At 31.1% G+C, this 26181-nt stretch overlaps 1 protein-coding gene across 2 annotated transcripts; it reads right to left on the reverse strand.

Annotated features, from left to right (window-relative positions):
• On the reverse strand, positions 1-24467 carry LOC127710728 (uncharacterized). 2 transcript variants are annotated; one of them, XR_007986301.1, is made up of 12 exons: positions 24341-24467; positions 21535-21605; positions 18592-18760; positions 16288-16596; positions 14908-14974; positions 10573-10655; positions 8749-8787; positions 7914-7973; positions 5464-5577; positions 4383-4533; positions 3106-3149; positions 95-192 (listed from the first exon to the last, which is right to left on the reverse strand). XR_007986301.1 is itself a non-coding variant. In XM_052216687.1 (11 exons), exons 1-11 carry the CDS (start codon positions 24432-24434, stop codon positions 100-102), a joined length of 1143 nt encoding a protein of 380 aa, XP_052072647.1. In that variant the 5' UTR covers positions 24435-24467; the 3' UTR covers positions 1-99. The 2 variants fall into 2 exon arrangements, 1 of the variants encoding a protein (XP_052072647.1); XM_052216687.1 differs by lacking the exon at positions 4383-4533 and having other exon boundaries at positions 1-192.
• Positions 24468-26181: the final 1714 nt, after the last annotated feature.

A 26181-nucleotide genomic window follows, 5' to 3' on the forward strand; every position in this document is an offset into this window, starting at 1 on the left:
AAAGCATTCTTGTTTAGTGTCTTTGTACCCTATCCATGCTTTAAAATACCGAAACGTTTCCCCTGCCCATTTCTTCAATTCGCCAATAACAGTTGTGTTTTAATGCTCTACTTCCCTTCTACGAATAATGTAATCACTCTTATATTCCTCAAAAAGTTTTTGTATTGCTTGTTCCTCTTCAGTGTGCGCAATCTGTGAAAGAAAGATATTTAAGATACTTCAATACTATTAAAATTTTGTTTATAACAAGAAAATCGTATTAAGATGAATAGAAATTAAGCCATTAATGTCACGACAGCCTATAATATTCTAGTATCAACGATTCTTGAATAAGTCAGAGATTTCATTGGCATATCTTCCAATTTTTGTAAACAAATTGAATCAGTTTAAAAACGTACAGCTTACTCTTTAAAATGTATCTGCCTTAACATACTTCAGACACCAATTTTACTACATATTCGAAATGTGGTGTCAGCATACCTTTATTCTAACAAAATAGTCAAAAATTAATTACACAATGTACTAGTATTTCAAATTTACTCTCTGTTGCTTTGCTAGTACAATCAATTTGCATTGCAAATCTACCTTTATCTGTGTTCGTTCGGTTTTTTGTTTATTTTCTTCTTTACCCGTATTTTCAAAAAGGGTAATGCTATTGCCGAAAAGGTCAAATAGGCCGTGTTTAAGATCATTTTATTGACTTCATCTGCTTTACTTCATTTTTTTAAGGGTAATCTTACAGTAGTACAATACATCTTTGACCTCTACGCTCAACAAGTGTTTCAATTTTACTTTTTTCAATATACCTTTTCTTTAGTATGATTTAGGTCGGTGTTTCGTTACTTCATTCCCAAACTTTTTATATTAACACATACAGTTAATATATAATCAATAAAAAAAAACCAGATCAACGAAAGTGCAATTTAGTCTTATATCTTGTCATGATGTTTATAATGTGTAATTTATTTCCGACATTTTCCTACCTTGTTGTGTAGATAGTTGGTAACACTAACATCGGAAAATAATAACAAATAATCCCTTTTTTATATTTAATACGACACTTGAACTACATTAACAACAGTATGAAGAATAATATAATGATAGTTTCAAATTGCTTTTATAGTCAAATATAAACCAGTTGCACGAAATTCACATGAAGTACCTGAAAATTTTCACATAATAATACAATTACCGGAGTCGAAATTACAAAGAACGGAGAAATTTCTAATAATAATTAGCGGAGCTCAAAATAATATTAAGCGGAGAATAACAGTCCATAAATTTGAATAATGAATTTTTCGCTATTCGCGACACTCCCAACCACAAAAATGTCACACAAAATGTTCAAAATAGTCAATAACTACATCATATGTGCTGCCTGTTTCTTCTCCATTCACATAGTGTGTTCTTTTCCTCATTGATATTATAACTGTCTGAACATATTTTCCTGACCGTCCAACAGTAGTGTATTCACTCAACTCGTCGTCACTTATTGTTATTACACTAACGGCTTCAATGTTGTTTTCCTGGCTATTGATGTCCGTCTCCATATGCTCAGCTGGTGGTTCTTCGTTGGATGATTGACTATCAGATACCTCTAACTGTTGCCCCATATTATCATCTTGAGATTCATTGTTGTTTTCATCTGGTATAATTTTATCTACATCGAATGTTTGTGATGTGTCACTGAAATCCAGCTCTTCTATAAGATCGAAAATGGTGTCATCCTCACTGATATCTTCATAATAGGAAGGTTGTTGATTCTTGTCACCTCTTGTAGATTTCATTGCCATTCTTATTGATTTTACTTTATCCAAACCATGAATTTTCTGCAAATGTCTGTACAAGTATTCTCGTCTTATAAACTTCCTTTTGCACTTGCAAAGACTGTTGAATTTATGAGTGATTTTACATAAGAAAATATGTCATGAACTCTCAACTGAAATCGATATTTAACGTTAAAATTGTTTTGTTAAGCAGTTGATAGGTTGATAGTTTGTTTCCAATCTTAATATTTATATATTATTGTTGTCCGCTTAGAATCGATGTTATCAGTTAAACCTTTTACAGTTTGTTCTTATGTTGTGTTGTTACACCTTCGCAATTTAGGAGGAATGTACTTACAACTATGTATAATCCCGCAACATTCTTTATGTGTCTCTCACAAGTTATTATTATTGGTTGGTGTATGATTATTGATTTTCGTTTACTGCGGATTTATAGTTATTCGTTGGATTCCTATTTTTGAGGATGTCATGGGAAGCTGGTCGAGGTTATAAACTAATATGAATGTTAAACAAAGTACAAATAATTTTAAGGCTTGTATTCAGATATTGGCCACATCAAGAAATCAAGTATTTTCGAAATACAATGTTTCCTTAATCGACAAAAACTTGTACCATCAGAAATAAATAATGCCTAAGTAGTATGCATTCCTGCATACAAACTTTTGGTGAGACGAAATGGAAGAACTTTCCTTTTCCAGCTCCACTAAGATTAGCCATAACGACCTTTTTTTCGTTCTAAATTTTATATTTAGGTTAAAGTATCTGAACATTTCAGCAAAATCAGATAAAATAGTATTATCTAAACAAGGATTTAAATAGTTAAGATATCATCTTGATAACCTTGATATTTTTTAGATGCAAACAGGCCTTGTTTTTTTCAATACAGTGAAACCATATAAAAGACCATGAACCAACTCAAATGACAAAAGGGGGTAAACACAGGGTAATTTTCTTGTCAAAGAAGGAGATTTTATAGAAAAATAAAAAGATGTGGTATGATTGTCAATGAGACAACTCTCTATCAGAGACCACCTGACGTAGAATTTAACAACTATAGGTCACCGTTGGGTCTTCAACATTGAGCAAATCCCATACTGAATTGTAAGCCAGTTGACCAGATGTCGCAAAGGCAATTATATACCACAGCTCTTAATTTTTATATAAAATTTGGATTTAATCTATCAATCTTATTATATTGTTTATCCTAGTCAGTAACATTCTAGCATTCAAATTATTAAAATGTAGTTTTTCTTAAAAAAAACTTCAAGCAGTTTTATTTCATAAAACAAACGACACTAACATCATTTAAACTACTTACATATGTCGTATTTTTAGGAGAATCATAAATTTCTATCGTTCCATCTAAAATACAAAATGTACAATAACGTAAAGAATCTTTTCGTCACCGATGTCTGGGCAGAAAGTTGATGAACCAGGGTTATGTCAAACAACATCTCGCCCTTTTTCTAAAAAGTTCATCGGAAAATACCAAGACCTTGTTGATAATTATTCCGTATCAACTTCACAAATAATACATGATGGTCTTGAAGTATAGATTCTAGGTACTGATGTTGTTTATGCTCTTAATTACGTTTTATAGTGCGCTTTTTATTTGTCTTTGTATATATTTAACCTTAACTGTTTATTCCATTTTTGGTAATATACTTTTGGCGTGGCTTTGTATTTACACATCCTGCCATTGTGATATTGTGCTATTGTCATTTTTTGTATTCTTGTCTTTCGTTTTTGCTTATGTACTTTGCCTATAGAGTGTTTGTATGCGATTTTGTTTTTCATTGCTGAAATAGTTATTTGTTTTTATAGTGATTGAGATTATTACACAATGGTGACTGTTGTACCCCAATTTTTGACTATTTTACATATTATGTCTGTTTGTTTTGCTCATTCATTGTTGTCAATATAATGGAATTCTATGCAACAGTCATACAAGTGAGAGGTTTAGCTAGCTATAAAACCAGATTTAAGGATGTTCGCTACTCTGTTTCAAAATCACAAGATTTTTAAAAGACTGTTATAAATTAATAGTATATAAATAAAGAAACTAAAAAAGCAGAAAAAAATGAAGGGTCCGTGTCCTTGTTTTCGAGATATAAGCCATTGAAAATCTGGCGGGAAATAATTCTCTCTAGATTTTTCATAGATTTAACATTGACACCTTTTTCTTTCAAAAACGATGAAGAAATAACAAGGATTTTATAAGATTTTTCAAAGATGACATTTTAAACTATATGTAATCAAATTATGGAAAGAAAAGTAGGGGTTAGTGGGCAAAATTTTTAATGGCATTACATGGATAAAACCAAGGGATTCCGAATATCTGGCAAAAATTCAAAAACAAGAGGAGCGAACATCCTTAATCCATCATTTTCTACATAAGTAAATGCCTGTACGAAGTCAGGAATATTACAGTTGTTTTCCATTCGTTTGATGTGTTTGAGCTTTTCATTTTACCATTTGATTAAGGACTTTCCGTTTTGAATTTTCCTTGACGTTCGTTGTTTTTGCTATTTTACTTTTTTCTGTCGTCACAATAACATATATGAAGAAGGTTACCGTCAATAAGTAATCACGCACCTTCACAAACTGCTTCTGTTATACCGGAACTTATATTACCCTTCCCGAAATGTCAAGGGCACTCCCGGGTTTCTTGTAATTCACGAGACATAGTTTGTAGATTGGGGATATTTTTGTCTTTTCATCCCTTTTTTGTCAGCTTGGTTATTGTCTATTTAAATAAGAAAATGTTGTATGAGTGCCAATGAGACAACTCTCCATCAAAGTCACAATGTATAAAAAGCAAACAATTAAAGGTCAAAGTACGGCCTTCAACACGGAGCCTTGGATCACACCGAACAGCAAGCTATAAAGGGCCCCGATATGACTAGTGTAAAACAATTCATACAGGAAAACCAACGGTCTAATCTATATAAAAAAATGAAGAAACGAGAAACACTTATGAACCACACCAACAAACGACAACCACTGAACAACAGGCTCCTGACTTAGTACAGGTTTTCTTTTGTAATTTGATATGATTATTCTTATTCGAGTTTTATAATTGTTTTTCTTATAAGTCTGCTATTCATCTTAACCGCCAAACAAGTTGATAATGTGGACACTAAGTTATTAGTCCTTGAGGTTTTTCTGGTCCCCTATATGCATTAATGTATGATACTGATTTTGGTGTCCATGAAATGCACATCAAATACTATCGAGACCAAAGATTGATTACTTCTTGAACTTATTGTATTATACGAATTCAATAGGGTATACAAAAAGATCTTTATTTCATAGTATGACTGCAATTAAAGTTTATTTTGGGTAATGGTTTTATGAGTTAAGGTCTGAAATTATTTTATTTACTAAATGTGTATGAGCTACGTCCTTAGTCCTTAGCTTTACACGGGTTGTACCAATGCTAAAATGCGAAAATGTATGTTTTTATAAATTCAAAATATATTTTGCCCAGAGTGAAGTTAGAATATGATGTATTTTGAAAATGAAATTGTTTTTTACATTCAATTCTAATAAGATGAATACATAAGGTGATTAACATATAATGATATAAATAGTAGGTGATATTTACTATATGCTGGATGCTGGGTATATGAAGAAGAATAAAAAATACTTATGCAATAATTAATAGCTCACTTACCTTCAATAAGATCTTTTAATACTGTAAATTCATATGGTTTGTTCTGGTAAGACTCCAATTTGGCTTTGTGTATTCTATATTTACTTTTATATTCTTTTGTCTTCGTGTTTTGATCTTCAGCAAAGACAAAAAATTCGAAAGTAATTTTTACATTTATTTTTCCTGCAGTCATTTTAATAAGTTCTTTACAATAATATTGAATTCATTCATACAACTGTTACATAAAGAGATATGGAAAAAAATGATTTAACGGAATTAATAATAAAGAAACCAAAGATAGTTTCCTTATGATACATGTTAAACATGTTAAATGTATTGCGGTATTAAATGCTTTACAAAATAGTATACGGATTAATGGTGTATCATTTTGTGGCCATCTTGCCTTTAAAAAAGTACTATTGTGAAAACAATGGTCGATTTTGTTAAAAAAAAGTAAAATGTTTTAACGGGACATTAGCCCACCTTCGTAGCTCAAAGTTTTTAATTTTATTTATTAATTACTAAAGTATTTACAAGAATTGCTAATTGCTGTTTACTTTCCAAAGCAATTGCCTATCATTATTCTTTTTCAAGATGAAAAAGATTCAAGAATCAGCTGTAGTAGAGGGAAGTTGTCAAAGTGTTAATTTTATCTTCAGTTGAGATTGTTGTAAGGATTTAGTTTCTGCAAAATGAACAAACGAAACTTTTTTTTTGTTAATTTAGATGAATTAGTTTTGAGAAAATGTGTTTTTGCAGCTATTATATTGGCATTATCTCTTACCTAACTACTGTTTATAGAAATAAAATATGTTTATAAATAACAAGTATTCTATTGTCAACGTGTTGACCGATTTTTACACCCATCCCTTCTAAATCAAAAGCACATGTAATTTGGATGAAGTCAAGCATCATTTTCCGGATTTACAAATTGTTGTGTAAACAACACATGTCAAGACCACCTGGTCAGTTAACATTTCTTTATTGTATTTATTAGAAGTTTTAAATCGCTATTTCTATACTCTTTGCATAGACCATCGTAAGGGTAACTACCTTACTCAATTAAGTAACACATTTAATTAGTTGTACCTGAAACAATCCCCCAAAAATGTAGAGGTAAATTTTGAGAATAAATCTGTACAACTAACTGCTCGTTTTACTCATTACTGTTTGGGGTGAGTCAAATAGTTTATTATTCGTATATAAGGTTGCTTTTTTCTGTTTTGCTATTTTTGAATGACTGATTTTTCTAAACATGCTTAATAAATTTTGGCAAATATATCGCAAAGTACTCTTAAGACTGGTTAAGTTTCCTTTTCCATAATGGTTCAATTTGCGCACACGTGCATCACTTTAGTGAGATAGTTTTCATATAAGTAAATATGTTAATTGGAAAGGTCATTGAATCGTATCGAAATTATAAGCATACGAAGTTTGATGATATACATGAATTAGATGCTTCTATTATTTGCAGTTCATATCGTATCGATATTGTCGATTATAATTTCACTCATTTTATTTGACTACTCCATGCGCGTTTGACGATAAAGATCGTAAAACATATTTCACTGCTTTACTCATTTCTATGCCAGGCTCTTGCTCATTTATCTTTGTTGACAACAAACCAAAGAGTGTTGTTGGTCTAACCAAGCAACACAGTATAAGTCAGCTACCCACATCTCCAGAATCTCTGAAACTATTCAAACTAAGGGTCAAACAAAGGTTAAATGCTTCCGAACTCAAATTATTTTGAATTAGTGTCTTGTAAGGCAATACTATATCAGTGAAGCTGTTTAGGTTCATTTTACAAACTTGAACCAACTGTATGCTTATAGCGAATAATTATTTCAATATTCTACTTTTATTAATATAAGAACAATACATACTTTATTTGTTTTGTCTTAACTGTGGCTAACACCCCAGTAAACTATCTACTCTCTTAATAAACTAAAGGAACACACACTAAGACATTTCAGTAAAGTATGAAAACAAAGGCAGGTGTACCAAAAGGTTTTCATGTCCTATAAGATAGATACAATTCAATTTCAGATTTTCAGCCGTTATGTATCAATAACCCCATACAAGTCACACAATTAGTTTAATAATGTTTTAAACAAATACATAAAACTAAACTTATTTTTTATTTGATCTTCAGTGATTAACTTCAGTATTCTGTTTAAGAAGACATGAATTAAAAATAATAAGTAACGGAGAACAAATTATGGCAAAAAGAAAAAAGACTAGCAATAGTACGCAAAATGTTACATGCAAAGTTGATGATTTAGCAACACGCACCATGGAAAATGGAAGCATTGTCATGTGTTTCCAAAGGAGACGAACATTCTTCTCCACTATTATGTGATGCAAACCCGATAACCAAAATAGAAAAACACATTAATGAGAAGAAAACAAAAATAATACTCATTTAGTATGTTTTTTTATGTATATAGGAAAGGTTCATAATTTCATACCTGTGTTAAATATTTCAACTGTTTCATGTAATAGTGGGATAAGGAACATACACAGGATACCTGAAACAATAACAAAAATGAATCAAGTGATATGTCTTTAATCACCCATTTCTTTTTAAACATGTTAAAGAGGTTGTCGCAATCAGGCGTTTCATCTGTAAAAATGATTACAACTCAAAGTAATTGATTTAATCACAAATGATGTATATGATACACACTAGCATCTTGAATTCTGAAATAATCATCTATTTCTTTTTAGTATTAACCATTTATATGTTGAAAGAATAACTATATATGTTTCTCGATTACATTAAAGAAAATATAACTTAATATCATTAATTGAAAATAAAGAGAACAAAATTCTTGAAACTGAACACATAAATGTAAACTTCTAACGGTTTCTTTAGTGTAGCAACTAGAACCTTCACGATGTAAGATAGAATTTTTAAATATTAACTAATCAAGTGTTTCACGTCATCAAGGGATATTTGCAATTCTACGCATGAAAATAAAATATGGCAACCCAAAACTGCAGGTTAACAAATGTATGTCAAGTTAAGAAATTAAACGTTTTGATTATGAATATTAAAGGAATTTTGGACAAAACTATATTAGTTCCAATTTGACCCCAAGGAGTACCTACTTCATCGTCTTGAAATCGAAAGGAGTAAAGTAATAAGTTTGGCCCTAAAAATCTGAAAATTTTAATCTCCGAAAATGTTGGTTGAATTTGATGAACACATATTATAAAATGTTTTTTTGTTTCAGTTTTAAAACAAAAATCACCAATTGTGTCTTTAGTGATGTATTTGTGACGATTCAAATACCTACTTACCAACAACTATGATTCCTGCTGAGCAAACAATCAAAACTTCTATTAATAAAAATAACAGGGACATGATAAATGTTTTAAATATATAATAAATCCAACAGAGTAACAGAGTTTTGTGAAGTATTTATAACATTAGCTATGAACTGTTACAGTATGCTCCATGTTTCTCCAATTATATCTTAACATTTTTTTTGAAAAATAAAGTTGCATCCAAGTTAAGGTTCAATGTACATGTATAATATAGTAGATATATATGAGAGTAACTACACTTTGAAATAAGCTGACAGCAGCCATTGAATACTTCCAAGTACCTCATTGCATGATTGCTGTTATATAATAAATGAAAATTTAAACGAATATGTAAAATTGTAACCAAAATCAGTGAGAGCATGAACTATGGATAATGGTGACACTGGGTTTGAGGCAGATCTGTTTCTATAGATATATGTCTATAACTTTGCATGACTGAACGTTAGTTACTATTTGCGTACTAAACTTCAACTCGGTAAAATATAAAAGAAGTCAATACAAAATGAAATATTTATCATTTTAAGACATTCACATTTATACCGTAAAGGTCTATTAAAATGTATGTTAAACATGAAAAAATGTATTCGGGATACAAGAAATACAAATATTATACGCATCCATACATTATCACAGTTGTTAATCCGTGGTAGTTATATTGGAGAGGTTAGAGTCATTGTGAGAAAGACGATTTAAGGCAACAAAAATAATAAAATAAAAAACAAACAAACCAAACAAAAACAAAGCACTAATAAATATCTAATTTTACTTTTAGATCGGCAAAGTTTAGGTGGATAAGTGTGAGAAGCGAACTAAAGAAATACAGTATATAGCAGGCGTCTATTTTTATGAAAGTATTCATGTAATCATCATATGTAGTCCGCACCTTCATTGCACGAGTTAAAACAGACAATGTAGTATCTGGTACAAAAAGTATATCTTTAAAATATAAATCCGATATTTTGTTTGCTAGTTTCACTCAATATGAGCTATTTTTTCCAAAATGATAAAGTTAATTATCCTTTTAAAGCGTAATATTATTTACAATTGCAAATAACATGTTTAAAGACTGTTTCCGACAAAATACAAAAAAACAAAGTATTAAAAACAAAGGTTCCTCCGACGTAGGATATTTATATCGATAAAAGAACATGTTAATAAATGCTTTCATACATGAATAACTAAGATAATTTAATGTTTCTACTTACATCTTACATAAAATAAAAAAAAACAAACCAAACAAACAAACAAATACAAAGCACTAATAAATATCTAATTTTACTTTAAGATCGGAAAAGTTTAGGTGAATAAGTGTGAGAAGCCAACTAAAGAAATACAAGTTTCTTGTGCTAAGTGAACGGAAAGGAGTATATAGCAGGCGTCTATTTTTATGAAAGTATTCATGTAATCATCATATATAGTCCGTACCTTCATTGCATGAGTTATGAGTTAGAACAGACAATGTAGTTACTTGTAAAAAACGTATATCTTTCAAATATATATCCTAGTTTCACTCAATATGAGCTAGTTTTTTCAAAAATGATAAAGTTAATTATCCTTTTAAATTACAATTGTAAATAACATGTTTAAGGACTGTTTCCGCCAAAATACAAAAAAAAATTATTAGAAACAAAGGTTCCTCCGACGTAGGATATTTATATTGAAAAAAGAACATTTTAATGAATGCTTTCATACATGAATAACTAAAATAATTTAATGTTTCTACTTATATCTTCCGAAGGAATAGAAGGGAAACACTATACAGATGAAGCGATTAAAAATAATTCATTACTTATGTACCAAGATTCTTTCCATTCTGTCCGACCAATTCATTTGTATTTGTTAATACATTTTCATTTAATTTTTCAACTTTAGTTTCACTTCTGCAAGAAAACGATCAATAACGTATAAAGTCATATGATATTTCAAATTTAAAAAAAAGTTGAATATGTTTTATGTACTTGAATGGCGAAGTTTTACTTTAAAACAAGTGTACGTGGACTTTCTTGTTAAAGAAAATCTTTGATCTTATCAAAATCTTCAGAAATGTACTGCTATTGAATTATTGTTTTCTCGTACACCAATTCCCCTTTTTTTGCCATATGCAGTGAGATTAATTACGAGACCTCTCGTTTTAACTTCGGCCACCAAGTACGCGGAAAACCCGTGATGAAAGAATGTAAACAAACGTTCACTGGCAGGTAAAACGTGATAATTCATTCTTAAAGAACAAATTAAATACACCAAATCATTTTACAACTATTGTGAAAAAGTTTTATTAATGATTGGGATTGCATGGAAAATATAAAAAAAGTTAACATCGTTTTATCAATTCACTTATTTTTCGCGTGGTCTAGATTCTGCGTTGATGTTAATTAATTTCACGATCCGGTAAACTTCGGCAACACACTCGAATGTTAATAAGCTTGCGATCAAAAATCACTGTATGAAATATTATCTATCGATAATACGTTGTAGATTCGTAATTAATGTAAAAAATAGAGGAATTCATTTAGTATATGCATGTATGCATGCATTGGTTCAATAATTTCGGGAACATTAAAATTACAAAAAAATCGTTTCGTATGACTTTAATCTATATTAAGTAAAATATTGTTTGGAATTGGTATTATTACGTGAACTTGAAATAAAGAATGAATAATACCATTATAATCACATTTATAGTTCATAACTTATATCCCGGGGAATCGTATTGATGTTTAAAGAAGAAATGCTAGATCTTAAAAAAAGTGACAGAGAATCATTTCACAGACTGGTTAACTCGACATGTTCAAGCGCCCGTCTAGAACCAGAAATATTGTCAGTTGATGTTGTATTTTGTTATATCTTAGTGGATTTTGTCATTTAATTAATTTGGTATTGATAGCAGACTTTTGATAGTCTCTGATAATTTTTGCCCCATGAAATCGAAAACCAAAAAGTATTATAAATCCGTAAAATAATGTCCTCAGATGTTCAGAAGTGATTTTCAGAAATCAGTATATATATTTCTTAATTCTATCATTGATATTTACTTTAGGGCTTCTCATTTCTTGCAGTAAACTTGAAACTGCAAAAACTACTAAATAACCTCATTTTAAAATATTGTGTATTTAGGAATGAGACAAGGCCAGGAAAAGATAGTTTTCCACAATATGTCTTATAAAACATTAATATTGATAAAATAAGTGTTTTAGTACAATAATACAGTTGACAAGCAGACTGTCCACGGATAATTTTTATTTCACATGTAACGATTAATCCTTAAGATATTATTTTCAAAGTTAGTATTTATATACATAGATAATAAATCTAGCGATGAATATATGCAATCCCCAAAGTAGTAGCATACAATTATATCTACAATTGGATTAGCAATTGTTTCATGAGTTTTTATATATACTGACCAAAACAGAAGGTTCCAAAATTTTTTAGATAATGAAAAACACATTCCACAGAAACTTCTGTAGCTTTTTCGTTGTCCATCTTAATTTGTTTTTTAAACTACTTCGCATTTGACATGTACGCAATCTGTGGAGCGTGATTAATTATTCATCAATATCAATCATACAACCATTAAAGATAGATAGATACTTTATTCTCTAAAAATTAAATACAAGTTTACAGAGAAAGTACAATATAAATACAAATACAATGGCTGAGGATAAACAGTTGCAGTACCATAATGTAAAATTAAGTACGACATTATGATATCATACATGTATAATAAACGGTTAAACTAAATATGAAGAAATCAGTCTGATGCTATACGTTAACATAGAGGGACTAACCTTTTTATTGATACACTAAATGAATGAACACAGTTTTCTTAAAACTAATTGTTTTTTTAGCATATATTGTATATCATTATTCATAAATAGGGATATAACATTATAGTGATATCACAAATGACATTCCATTGTATTATGTCCCTATTGGCTCTAATTTGTACGTCCTGTTAATTCATATCATTTTTATTAAAACTGTACATATTGTTGATTTCTTGATTGCACCACGATGCTCAGCTATAAGTTGCATTCGATCTTCAAGCCACCTTAAAAATTTTATTTCAAAATTATCGGTTCTGATTGGTGGCCTTATAGTGACGCTTAAGTTATATTGGCTAGAATGAGAAATAGAACTGGGAACATGTCCTGGACAGGTGAAAATATCAAATACGGAAGATACGAGATAAATTACAGTATGGGTATTCAAGACTCGATCAAAAAATATCGCTTAATGTTGAAGTAATTTATGCATCTGCGAAGCACTCCGTTACTTTCTAAAAGCTTGTGTCTTTTTAGTTTGTATGAGTACTAGGGTTGCTGTTTAATTGACGTTATCAATATATAATTTGGCTTAAATTTTAGAAATATCATAACAATTCAGGACTTAAACTCTCATGTTTCTGAAGCAGAACAATTACCAACAATCGAAAGCGATAATTGAATCTGATCGGCTGTCAAATATGCCGAATTTAGATATAAAACAATGTCCGGAATTTTTTTTTTTTATATAATAAAACTCGTTTTGAATTTTGGCAAAAGAAGACTTTAAATTTGATTACAGAGGCCCTTCTGGTACAGAACTATGTTGAATAATACAATACAAATATAGACCATCTAATTAAGCAACCGAATTACACATTACACACTGATGTGCTTAGCGGGTTATTTTAAGAGTGTGCATCACATTTTTTTATGTTATTTTGAATAGACAGAAAAAATATTACAGTCATTCCTTAAATAAAAATATTTAAAAGCCAACTAGCTGTTTATGTAAAGATTATTTAGAGGTTATTTGCATTGGAAGCGCGATTCAAAAGGACGAGCGTCGAGACAACTTATCAATGCTTTGGACCCAAACAAGCTAAATAGAATAACTAATAATAATGCAAGATTATGAGCTTCTTGATGACGATGCTGTACAGAGAAATAATATTGAAATAAAACAGACATATTGTAGCGAAAACAAAGGTGGAATAGATAAAGATGACACGGCTCTTTTTCGATATTTAATAATTTCTTTGTTGTCATTCCATTTCACTGACTTATCACCAACCTTGCTAGACCCTCATGAGTAGTCAATGTCGTTAAACACCCCATAGTAGTACTGACTGATCATGAATGTTTTACAGGAAAAGAGAGATGAAATATACCAAAGGGATATTCACACTTATAAGTCGAAAACAAACTGACAATTCAATGGCAAAAAACAAAAAACTAAAAACGGCCAAAACACAAAAAACTGTAAACAAAAAACAACATAGAAATCTAAAAACTGAGGAACACGAACCCCACAAAAACCCGGAGCTGATCCCAGGTGCTCCGGAAGGGGCAGGAAGAGAGAGTAGAGCTTTCACAAATAAATCTAAAAGAGAAACTCTGCGATAAAATTAACCAAAATTCTATTTCTATTAAGCAGATTATTCTTGTTTTCATTGATCGATGTTGGTCAGGGTGAATGGTAATGTTTCTTACAAGAAATATCGTGCAAGCATGACGTGTTATGGGTTCCACATGTAAGGCAAAATATGCTTACACTTCCAGAGCACCTGATATCATTCCCAGTTTTTGTTAGGTTCGTTTTGCTCAATCTTTGTTTTCTATGCTGTTTTTTTTTTAGAATGTTGTTTGTCTTTTAGTCGTATTTCGTTTATTTGCCATGACATTTTCAGTTTTTCTTTGACTTACGAATATGAATATTCTTTTGATATCTTCCGCCTGTATTTTATTTTTGAAACCAAAAGTTTGAAAAGCCCCTCCCCCTAAAAAAAAACAACAAAAAACTACACATAGATTGGAGAGCACAAAAAGCAACAAAACAGTTTAAGACGCCTGCTTTCAACATTGCATAAGATAGTTGCAATTTGTTGTAATGCTTTCAATCGAATATATGTGAGTACTAATTTGGAAAGCTGCATATTCAAACACCAATATGATTGAACAAATACCGTAAACATGGCAAAGCACTGTATGTAGAAAATGATGTGCATATTATATGTTATAAGTCACAAAAGCCCCAGCATTTTTTTTTTTATTTAATAAAAGGATATGGTTAACTCCAATGGCTCACTTATTTGTTCATTTGAATAGAACTGGTCATATGATAGGCATTCATTACATGTGTACTTACGATTGAATTTCAATATCTTTACAAACAAACTTTCCGTAGGAATCTTCGATTTTGACACATTGGTAGTCTGGAATTATTGTTCAAGTATTAAGTATCATGAGAATAATGGTTAAGAAAAACGATCCAGATGGGCTATGAACGATAATCGTTTTCATAAAAAAAATTGAAATAATAATTTTTTTTTATGATAATTATTGTCATCATCTAGAAGCATAAATGTTTTCGATAGATAAATCGTTCTATTTACAGTTTCTGTCATCGATAAAGAAGACATAACGCAAAAACGTATGTCTGCACCTAAGCCCAGATGACCAGTACAATTTTACGATATCTACGATTTTGATTTTCCTCTTAACTTTTAAATTTTCTTGCAATGCGCAAGTATTTCTATGAAATTTGTTTTTAAGAGATATGTACTTTAAGGGTTGGGCTTAAGGAAATATTATTATTTACATAGTTTGCTAGTGACCTAATACGATATATATATATATGGAGTCAGTAAATTCCATAGGGGGTAAGAGGGAAGCTCAAACCCCATATGGAATTTAATGACCCCATATATATTGTATATGTCTTCAATATTAAGAACCTACTTTCATTGGTCTATACAAAAACAAATGCCAACAATAACAAATTGTTAGCTTTTAATGTTTTCTGCATTTATTTCAATCGTTCATCATCAATTTCTTCGTCTGTTGAAACCTTTCAGATTTTCCTTCAACACCTAGTTGTTTTTACAAAGGGACGTTACACCACTACTAACCGTGTATTGAAATAAACCACGCCTACTAACCCCATATGAAATATACAAGGTCTCCACGCGGTGGTTTTTAACCAATGATATTCCTAGAAATGTATAAAAGGTAAGATAAAATTATTTACCAGCAGTATTGGGAAGCCGTATATAAGTGACGTAGATATTTAGAATCAGCCGATCTTCCAGGTCCATTATCTTTATAAACTGTTTTCATGCCGACGAGACAAACATAATTTATACTTTTTTAAAGCCTAGTTAGAAGATTGATATGGGCATTGGACAAATGACAGGCGGAGATACCACAATATTACAGAGGCTAAAGTATTGGTTCAGGATGAGAAAAGGAAAAAAAATTGATTCCGCGAATTGAAATATCTTTATTTTGGATCTAAATTTAATGCAAACAACTTATAGTTTTTTTTTTCCTTTTAGCCTGTTTAAGTTAAGTTATTGGATAGAGAATGTCTGTCATTAAGTTGTTACATATTTAGATGTATAAATCAAGAAAATTAGTATTACTGCACCGTAAGAATTGTCACATTTGATATCTGACCAAAAACAACTGATCTGCAAGATAATCCTAACCCCAAACTATTGTACATAAACTGTACATACATTCTTACCAGGCGTCAAAATCTGTCCTATGCTGCACAGTTTGGTGTAACAAGAACAGTCTTCAGTTGTTGGATCACAAGAACACATGTCAACTCTTTTTGCCGACACAAAACTAAAATTCTTTGTATAATCGCATCTGCATTTTCTGTCGTATACACTAGTTCCATTGCTATAAATCAGTTGTCCTTCTTCAATACACATTGTTTTCTTGTAAATACAATTATTACCTTGAGATGTAGAAAAAGAAAAGGGTTGGAATCTCATCAACAAGCATGATTCGGTGTCAAAATTTCCGCTGTTAACCACTGTTTTGTCGCCTGGATTAACAAAAAAAGTTGTTTTATTAGATTATATACAATATACAATTGTTTCTTAATATATTCCAAATTTATTCAACATTGTTGCAAATACTTGACTGTATTTATATTTACATATTTCACGTACGACGATTGCAAAAATAACATTTGCGTACATTTCTAAATTTCTCAGTATTAAGATACGTTTTTAAATGTAATGATATTCAAAATATACAAAATGCTCTACACAAAAATGAATGTATAACAGATAAAACATTTTCGAAGAGTTTATTGCGGCTTCAAGTACATAGAAATGCCCTAAACCTTATAATTATTATACAAACTATGTGATTGTTTGTGTTACAGAAATACTTTTGCAGATCTCTAGAATGCATACATAGTGTAGTACATTCCGATAATGTGTATCGCGCACGTATACAGAATGTGATGAACAAAGGTAAAATGTTGTCCATTAAATCTTGGGCGGTAAAGATGTACAATTGTGTTGATCGATATTTATCTTAATTTTGTTTTTGCTTTAAAACAAGCGGATTGTACATAATGCATGGTGAAATTTGGTAACGAAAATTTAAGCCGCCTTACAGTTCTTCAAGATTACAATGTCTAACAAAACATACTCCATCACAAAATTCACAACACAAAGCGCATGTAACCAATTTCTAATTATGCATATTAAATAAAAATTGTTTTTTTAACAATTTTCTGAAGTCCTAATAAGCATAAATCAGAAAAAAATTATACAAATTATCAATCTCGTATATGATGGAAAAAAGTTGGTAAAAGAAGAATTATAATATCCTTGTTGTTAAATGCTTAATTATGGAAAAAAAGATCGATATATAACATATAGAACAGAAACATAATACTGAAGGCTTAAAAAATGTATTAATGGGGTTAAGTGATGTTGTTCGTATAGTACTATTAATTATAGATATATGACCAATGTAGAACACTATATTAAAAGCATGTCTGAGAGGACGATAGAACAGAATGAGTCCCCGGAAAAACATCTTCAACCGAGGCGAGGGGTAACAATCTGCAATTTTTGTAACCCTCTCAGCTATGTTATTTGATTAATTAAACTGACGTTTTGGATGAATTAAGTCGACGGTTGTTTACCAATGTTTAAATCTCGTTACCGATAAGGAGGAGACAAATTGAATTAACAAAAATTGGTTGACTGTTGTTTGGCTAACAACCAATTAACAAATATTTCATGCATGTTCAGGATAAGAATAGATTAACAATACATACAATAGGTAGATCCTGCCGAGGATGAAGGTCGGGAAATTTGAACCGCCACTAGAAAATGAGGTAATACTATTTTGGACAGGAACAAAACTTTTGACTTCAAACGGACAACTCAGTGAGCTGTTGCAGGGTTTTTAAAATTACAGAAAGCGTGAAACTCTGTCTTCACGAGGCATCAGATATACCGTTCCAATTCTGACAGGACATTGCTGCATATTCATCGTTCCAATTCTGACAGGACATTGCTGCATATTCATACATCTCGCACAACCAAACGCTCGATCCACTTTTGCAAGGGTTTCACTGCCGGTCAAATGAAGACCAAAAGTGACCATGTTTTTATTGACCAGTCACCCTTGGGGACAACAAAAACTGAGGGAATCGTAATCTCTATGAGACAGTAACCAAAAAGCAATACAATAAGAAAGACATCTAGAGGTCAACATAAAGTTTTAAATAGATAGACGAATGATTTATCATATAAAAAGCTTCCAAACACCGGAGGAGTACAGTATTTATTTTGTATATTTTTTGTTCCCAAATTGTGAAAGGATTCAAAAGAGAAATGCTACGGCCTGATGTATATGAAAAACAATAAAAAAAACTTACGACAGTCATATTTCATCGATACCCACTAAATTACAACGTACATAGATGCTGTTACGTTTGGTTCAAAACAAATCTGACAAATATGTTATAACTCTTATATTTTTGTTCATTGTTGATTGCAGAATTATTACCTACCAGGTGGTTCAGTTTTTGGTCCGTTGCAGTTTTCTTTATTAATGTTGTTTACATAATCCAACAAGCAGGTATATTTCTCCACAGATAAACAAACTGACTTTGCCCTCAGGTACAATTGTTTTCCCGATGGACATTTTACTTTGATGAGTGTGTTTGTTTTACCTGAAAACTGTAATAAAGAAATACAATGAAATGTAAAAAGAAATACAAGCGTATGATTCTAAAATATAGTCATATGTTTAAATGTATTAAATGCACGTAAAATACAAATTTAAATTTAGAGAAGACAGATTTCAGAGATGATTTAATATGTTACAATGTTAGTGTCACTTTTCTCTCAACTTAAAAATAATTGTTGTCTTAACTTTTATTAAAGTTCTTTCAATAAATGAAGATACGTCACGCTATTTTGATTAATGGACACACAGAACACAGAATGTTACCACAATCTAACGACTAAACATCACAAAATGATATCTAGCTGTCAATACACGGTCCTCAATAAGAGACAAGTGTATTTATATTATATGTCGAGCTCATAAGGTCCTCCATGAGTCTAGACAAGGTATATATGTAAATGAACAACTTCTAGGCAAAGCACTACAGCATTTGGAAAGGAATATGGAAATATGGATATAAAAAGAATATATTATTAAAAATCATATTTTCCGATATATATTTGATCATAGTTAGTCCAATAGATGGAAAAATATGAAGGTTGCATCTACAAATTGCCGGAAAAACACCTGGAATGATTACACAATTTCAATCTGCATTTCTGGGATTCTTGACCATTTTTAAATATCCATGTCAAAGATAACAACTGATATGTTCCATTTGTCATAGTCACAATACCGTTCTTCTTTCCTCAACTCACCGAAAGGTCTATTATCACTATAAAGTCCCCAGGGACAAAAACCTTGAATATGGCTACTACAGACACCCAATGATAATATATCTTATTTAGGAAGGGCACAAATAATATGTTACTATCCATGGTAATGAGTATATAATTCATAAAGAGGAGTATCCTGATAAAAGAGAAGAGTATATAATTCATAAAGAGGAGTATCCCGATAAAAGAGAAACGAAAGATACCAAAGGGATATTCAAACTCATAAGTCGAAAACAAACTGACAACGACATGGCAAAAAACGAAAAACGATCAAAAGACAAACAACAGTATACATTACACAACATAGAACAATAACGACTGAGCAACACGAACCACACAAAAGACCGGGGATGATGTCAGGTTACCCGGAGGGGAAAACAACTCCTGCTCAACATGTGGCACCCGTAGAGCTGCTCATGTGAGTACAAACCCGGCAATAACTCTAATTCGATAGGTCACATTCGAGGAAAAGAGGACGGGATTGCAATTTCGACAATTGGAACTTTCTCATCTATTAAACAGATATTCAATAACGGTCAACCAACTCGTGATTACATTTGTTAAGTTTTTGAAGGGGTGATTATAATATCACCACTTGGAACTCTTTGTTTAATAGTTTCCTTGTAAGCTGCAATCCTCTATCAAGGAAATCATGACAGGAAATGCAAGCTCTTGAATATCGTCTTAACTGGGATAAATATATATACTTCATCTGCAGGCGCTGCTGGACCAACCGACCCTCATTGCCAATTTCTTGATGTAAATCAAGATATGAGGCAGACTTACTGTATCTGTTGTATGCTTTATTTCAAGTTTGATGAGATAGATGTGTTCAACAGAGTCATCAAACAATAATTGAGTGAGAGCCTATCATCTATTTAGCGGAGGGTTACGTTGAAGAATATTTCTAGCTTCTTCATTTTCATTTGGTTCTTTTCTTTTCTTTTCAGAAGAAGAGCATAGTCTGTTCCTATGGGAAGGCTCATTTCTTGTTGGAAACACATCCTCCAAACGTAACAACAACCGGGTATGTTGTTAATCAAGAAATCAAGCATCTTGAAAATGTCAGTTTGAATCAGAGTGATATTTTACAAAGTACGATCCATGCCTCTCTAAGACCAGGTGCTTGTATAAATTCTTTTATTTTGTCTTTAAGTTTGGAATGGGTAATACTATGTGTAAAGGCCAGAAAAGACAAATGTAAGAGGTAAGAGCTTTTTATTATCCACATATGTTTCACGCCGCCCACGAGTAGGTAATTAAACAATATCTTTGAAGACCGGCTTTTGTTGCTGATAAAATTGATGTTAATAATTTAGAAAGAGGTTTCGTGGAGCACTTGGAAGACCCAGCAAAATAACGTTGTTTGTATGGACACTTATGTAATCCAATACAGTGAATAAAGATTCAGTTCTTCATCTTTGGTAGTAGATAATTTATGTATATGACAAGAAATATTGTTTTTTTTTATTAATATAAAGTTCAACAGATTGAGGTATTAAAATTAAAACGATTTTATAACATAGAAAAACACACATTTCTTGCCTCTTGACTTACCTTTGTGATATGGTTATGGTAAAGCTGTTATATCTGGTATCATTAGCATGATAACTATTCCATTTGTAAAAATTTTGCAAAGATCAGTTGTTGCATTGTGGAATTACTTATACAAAACACAATAGTTTTTTCTAAGATTAATACATAAACTACCTATATCATGTATATGTGTTGCTTATAAAATTACACTGATGACCACTGATTTTAATTATCCCCTGAAAAGTGTCCATTCTGATGGCAAAATAAGAGATAACAATAATAGTTAACAAATCGCTACCCAGGAAAATTGACAAATACGGATGGTAATAAAATAAAGCCGTTTTTGCTCTACTCGAGTATCTGTCGTGTTAACCATAACATTTAAAAATGAAATTGCAAGTCGTATTGCATGAATAATAGTGAAAGAAGACAAATAAAACTCATCCTTCCTGATTGATGGTGAACATTCTTCTTGTGCGTATATGCATAATTGGAAATGATTAATTACTCACCAGAAACACTATTAATGCAATAATTAGTATTTGTTCATGCATGATCAATTCTGTGTTAGGACTAATTCTCCCTGAAAAAAACAAATTGATCAAGCATTTCAACTTTATCTCCCTGAAAAAAAAAACAAATTGATCAAGCATTTCAACTTTAACACTTGTTTCTAATCGATCTTAAAATTTCACAGGTCAAATGTTCAAAAAGATAACAAAAACAGTTGACAAATAGCATTGCAACATAAGTATTAGTAGAAATTTTTTCTATTGTCTTTTTTTTTTTGGTAACGGTATCTTGTTTGATGTCAGTGTTGAGGTACTAATCTACGGATGAAAAAATAAAGTTTATGTTTGTTTTAAAGTCAATTAACTATTAGGGGACATTTCTACGCTTGCAAAACCTTAGAATTTTTTACCCGGAATTCAAAATATAAAACAATTATTCGTAATAATGGTCCTAGTGCAAGAATCTCCTGTCGTCTTCGTTCAGTTAGAATTGAACCATGCATTTTATTCTTGTAGAAGGAAATAATTCACTTTAAACAAGAATGTCATTCGGTTAATTGGCGACTCAATGATTTACGTTTGAATAGACTATATAGAAGGAAATTACGTTGATTGTGTAGGCTTCGGACCATTATAACTTCCTTGCGAGCAGCAACCCTCTATCAAGGAACGCATGATAGGAAATACAAGCCCAGGAATATCGTATCAACTGGAAGATATAGACTCCGTATGCAGGCGCTGCTGGAATGTTGCTACATTGGATCAATGCTGGAAATTGCATACTAACATGACAAGAGCACTGAAAAAACTAAATCCGAAGAATATTAATTATTTTCTTGGCAATGAATGCACAAGAGGGGAATTTATTGAACAATTTGTAACAATCAAACCTTTTAAAAAATTTGATATTCCTATTTCTTAATTTTAATGTTTTTTTCAGTGATTTAAAAAGTCAATTTTACACGCGGACAAATATGAGTTTCCTTATCACGTCGGATACATTTCTGTTGTTTGAATCAGAGTGTTTTTTTACCGAGTCAGATTTACCCCTTTCTCTAACAAGATAATTGTATCTACGTCGGACTTTCTTATGAATGAAACGAAGTTGGACTTACTCTTTCAATCCATTTTGAAGTTTAGAATAACGCATATATTTATAATGGTAGAGGACTATTTTATTCTATTGCAAGTGAAAAGAGATTTTAATTGTTTCATGTCAAACAGATCTTTGAGGCAACGAGGGATACACGACGCTATTTTAAATCTATATGTCTATAGAATGATTGTGGTAAAAATTCATTCCGAAATGCCAATTGTTTTAAGAAGAGAACAGTTTTGTACTAGTGCACGACGTGAACTACAACGGATGCCTAGTGATGATGCCTTCTGTCCATGTAGAGCTGATAATAGCCTTAGTTTCAAATCTTAATTCAGATGATAAAAGATATACAATTAAAATGTCTATATATTAAACACCTGACAATCTATAGAAAGCAATCGTAGCTACCTTTATTCTCAACCGACCAATCAACCTACAAAGTTTGAAGAATCAAAAGATATTTTTTTTCAAATAAACATGCAAATCCTCGAAAACTATAAATAATTAAACCTTTTACCTTTTAACTCTCTCAAAATGTAACTTAGGGCAATGATTTGAAATAGCTATAGCCTGATACAATTAACATAGTATTTTCAATGCAACTGATATCACGATGCTCAGTCTTTAGTTTTCTATGTTGTGTTTTATGAACTGTGGTTTGGCTGGTGGTCTTTTTCTTTTTAAGTCATTGTGTTGTCAGTTCATTTTCGACTTATGAATGTCCCTGTGGTATCTCTCGCCTATCTTTTCTTTATCTTCATATTTATTATCTATATATTTTTCACATTATAACTTTAATCAGCAGTCTCTTTTCCTATTCAACTCAAACAAACCAACTGAGGAAATACCAACAACTAGTGATGGACTACTCGTGTGAGAGACAGTTCACCCAAAACTTGAAACACATAACAACATTGATGAAAATTTGGAAATTGAAAAGTAAATAAGAAAGCCAAAACAATCTGACACCCTCATCTTTTTTCCGAGGTTTCAAATATAAATTGTGATGTTTGTATATGTAGCAATACATTTATTGATTCATTGGCCAAACTGCCCAGTCCAGTTCTCAATATTCCCCTTAAACGAATTCGTTATATTGTATAACGAAATTCGCTATATCAATAGAACAAATTACGTTTGTAGTGAAGTTATACCACTGGACTCCAGAAATTCGTTATAAGCAAGTTTTACTGTAGTCAGTTAAAAATGGGGTTGTGTGTTCAAACAACCGGTTTTGGAAAGGTGCGCATCATTTCAATCGTAGTATACCAGGATTGCCAGTTAAGACTGTTTATCATGCTAGTGAGAATTGTTTCGTTACTGTCATCGCTTTTAATAAAACGAGCTCCTCTTATATATACTCTCTCTATTTTACGTAGAGAATCTGTGCTTACTATATTGAATAGACATTTGTTTATTTAAGCTTTGATGTATAATTCCTTATATGACACATATTGAATGCTTATAGTGAATGTGGAAATTTAAATAATTTGAACTTAAATTGTTGAAATATTAGAGCAACATTTGAGTAGTGACAATGCAATGAATGTAAAAAATGAAATCGAAAGTTGAATAATATACATTTTGTAACTGGGTGTATGTCCTGAAAACAAGCGCATATGTTATTTTTTTTATAAAGAAAACCCCACACAAAATACAAATTTAGAAAACCATAACACAAGTACATGATTATATATATCCACATACCTGGTTTTAAGTAGATGCGTAATGAATACAAGTTCATTGAATTTTCCTTTTCTTTGGTATTTTTATCCTTCATGGGAGAGATAATGATTAACATTTAGAAAAAATCATTTGAACATTTGAATACGGATCGAGTTATTAAACACAGTTATGTATTACAGTAACTTGATACACACTTTAAAGAATTATTCTTCTGTATTTCAAACATTTAAAACTCTGTCGATAAAATTTTGGCTCGATTACTTATTGTAAATCGACAAATATATTATCACGCATTTCCTACGCTTAAGCAGTTTAACACTTGCATATATATATACACATGTATATACTTACGCTATTGTGTATTCTACATATTACCAGTCATAATTGATTAATATACGAATGAGATATATACAGCCCTGTGGACTTTAACAGAAAAGAATGTGTTATCAGCTATAAACATATATATCTGATAACATATATTTATTTGTTATATATTTAAATACCTTCGATCTTTATACAAATACAAAAAAGATTTATTTAAAGGTGGTCATGGTTATAACACCAACAACACAAGCTCAACCGATAATTTTAAGATATAGACATTTAAATTGTAGACGTGTGTTGGTAAGGTATTGGATAATAAAGAATGTGGCGGGGTGAAAAATGTTTATGAGAGCTTAACCCTTCCTAACCTGGGACATTGCTGGGACATTGATGTAACGGCAAACTATAAGAACAAACTGTAAAATCAATTGCAAATAGCTCAACTCAACAGATTGGTACAAAGCACAAAAAACTACTGACGCAAAATAAAAGACACAAGGTAGCGATCAAACTCCCAGTGACTGGAATCAAGTTCATAGCCAATGACAATTAACATATATTTGGAAAAATTTATCGCACCACCCTGATTTTTTCCCATAAAACAAAATATCAAACATATCGTATTATGAATGGTCCCAAAAGTATATAAACTTATTAATTTTGTATTGAGAACATAACAGGCAAAATTAAAATATATTTGGTAGAAAAATAACAAATCTAATAAAGTACAATTTTTGTTGCTCAGTCTTTAGTTTTCTATGTTGTGTTTTGTGCTATTGTTTTTCTGTTGGTCTTTTCTTTTTTAGCCATGGCGTCGTCATTTTGTTTTCAACTTATGAGTTTGAATTTCCCTCTGGTATCTTTTGCCTCTCTTTTGAAAATCATAAGGATATCTTGTGTAATAAAAATTTACTATGACTAACTTCTTTGGATGCTTACAAGTAGAAAAGTTCAATATCACAATTAATTTTGCTTAGATACGCTACATTACAAAGAAAACACGACAATGTCAATACCGAGTGAAACCACCGTTCACACGAATCATCTATGCTAACCGTCCTTTCATTCCATGATTTTGTTCTGATGATTATTAGGTCTTTCCACTTTTCCGTGGAAAGACCATTTGCTTTTGTTCTGATTATAATTTTTTTCTCTTCCGCCTAATTTTTTTCTTCCGCTGTTTGGTTGTTTCGCAAGATGTTGCTTAGATATTTGGTATATAATATTACAGTTAATACGCTTTTGAAACTGACACCGATTAACCGAATACTTTTCCTCGTAAGAGTTATCTTCCCGAACACTGTTTTTCTTGTTATTTATAATACTTTGCAACCGTAGTAGAAACCGACAAATTTATTTATCCAAATTGCTGAGGTCAAGGTCCAAGGTCAAGGTAATATTCTAATTTTTGATATCGTCTTGTTATCACTTATTTTCAGAAATTGTATAAGATATCGACAAAATGTTTTTATATAATCATGATAATTGTTAGTTGCGACATGTTGTTACACATTAATTTTGGTTGAAATGGTACGTAG

The sequence above is a fragment of the Mytilus californianus genome, unplaced genomic scaffold (genome assembly GCF_021869535.1).
Source record: "Mytilus californianus isolate M0D057914Y unplaced genomic scaffold, xbMytCali1.0.p SCAF_8, whole genome shotgun sequence".
NCBI classification, from domain to species: Eukaryota; Metazoa; Mollusca; class Bivalvia; order Mytilida; family Mytilidae; genus Mytilus; species Mytilus californianus.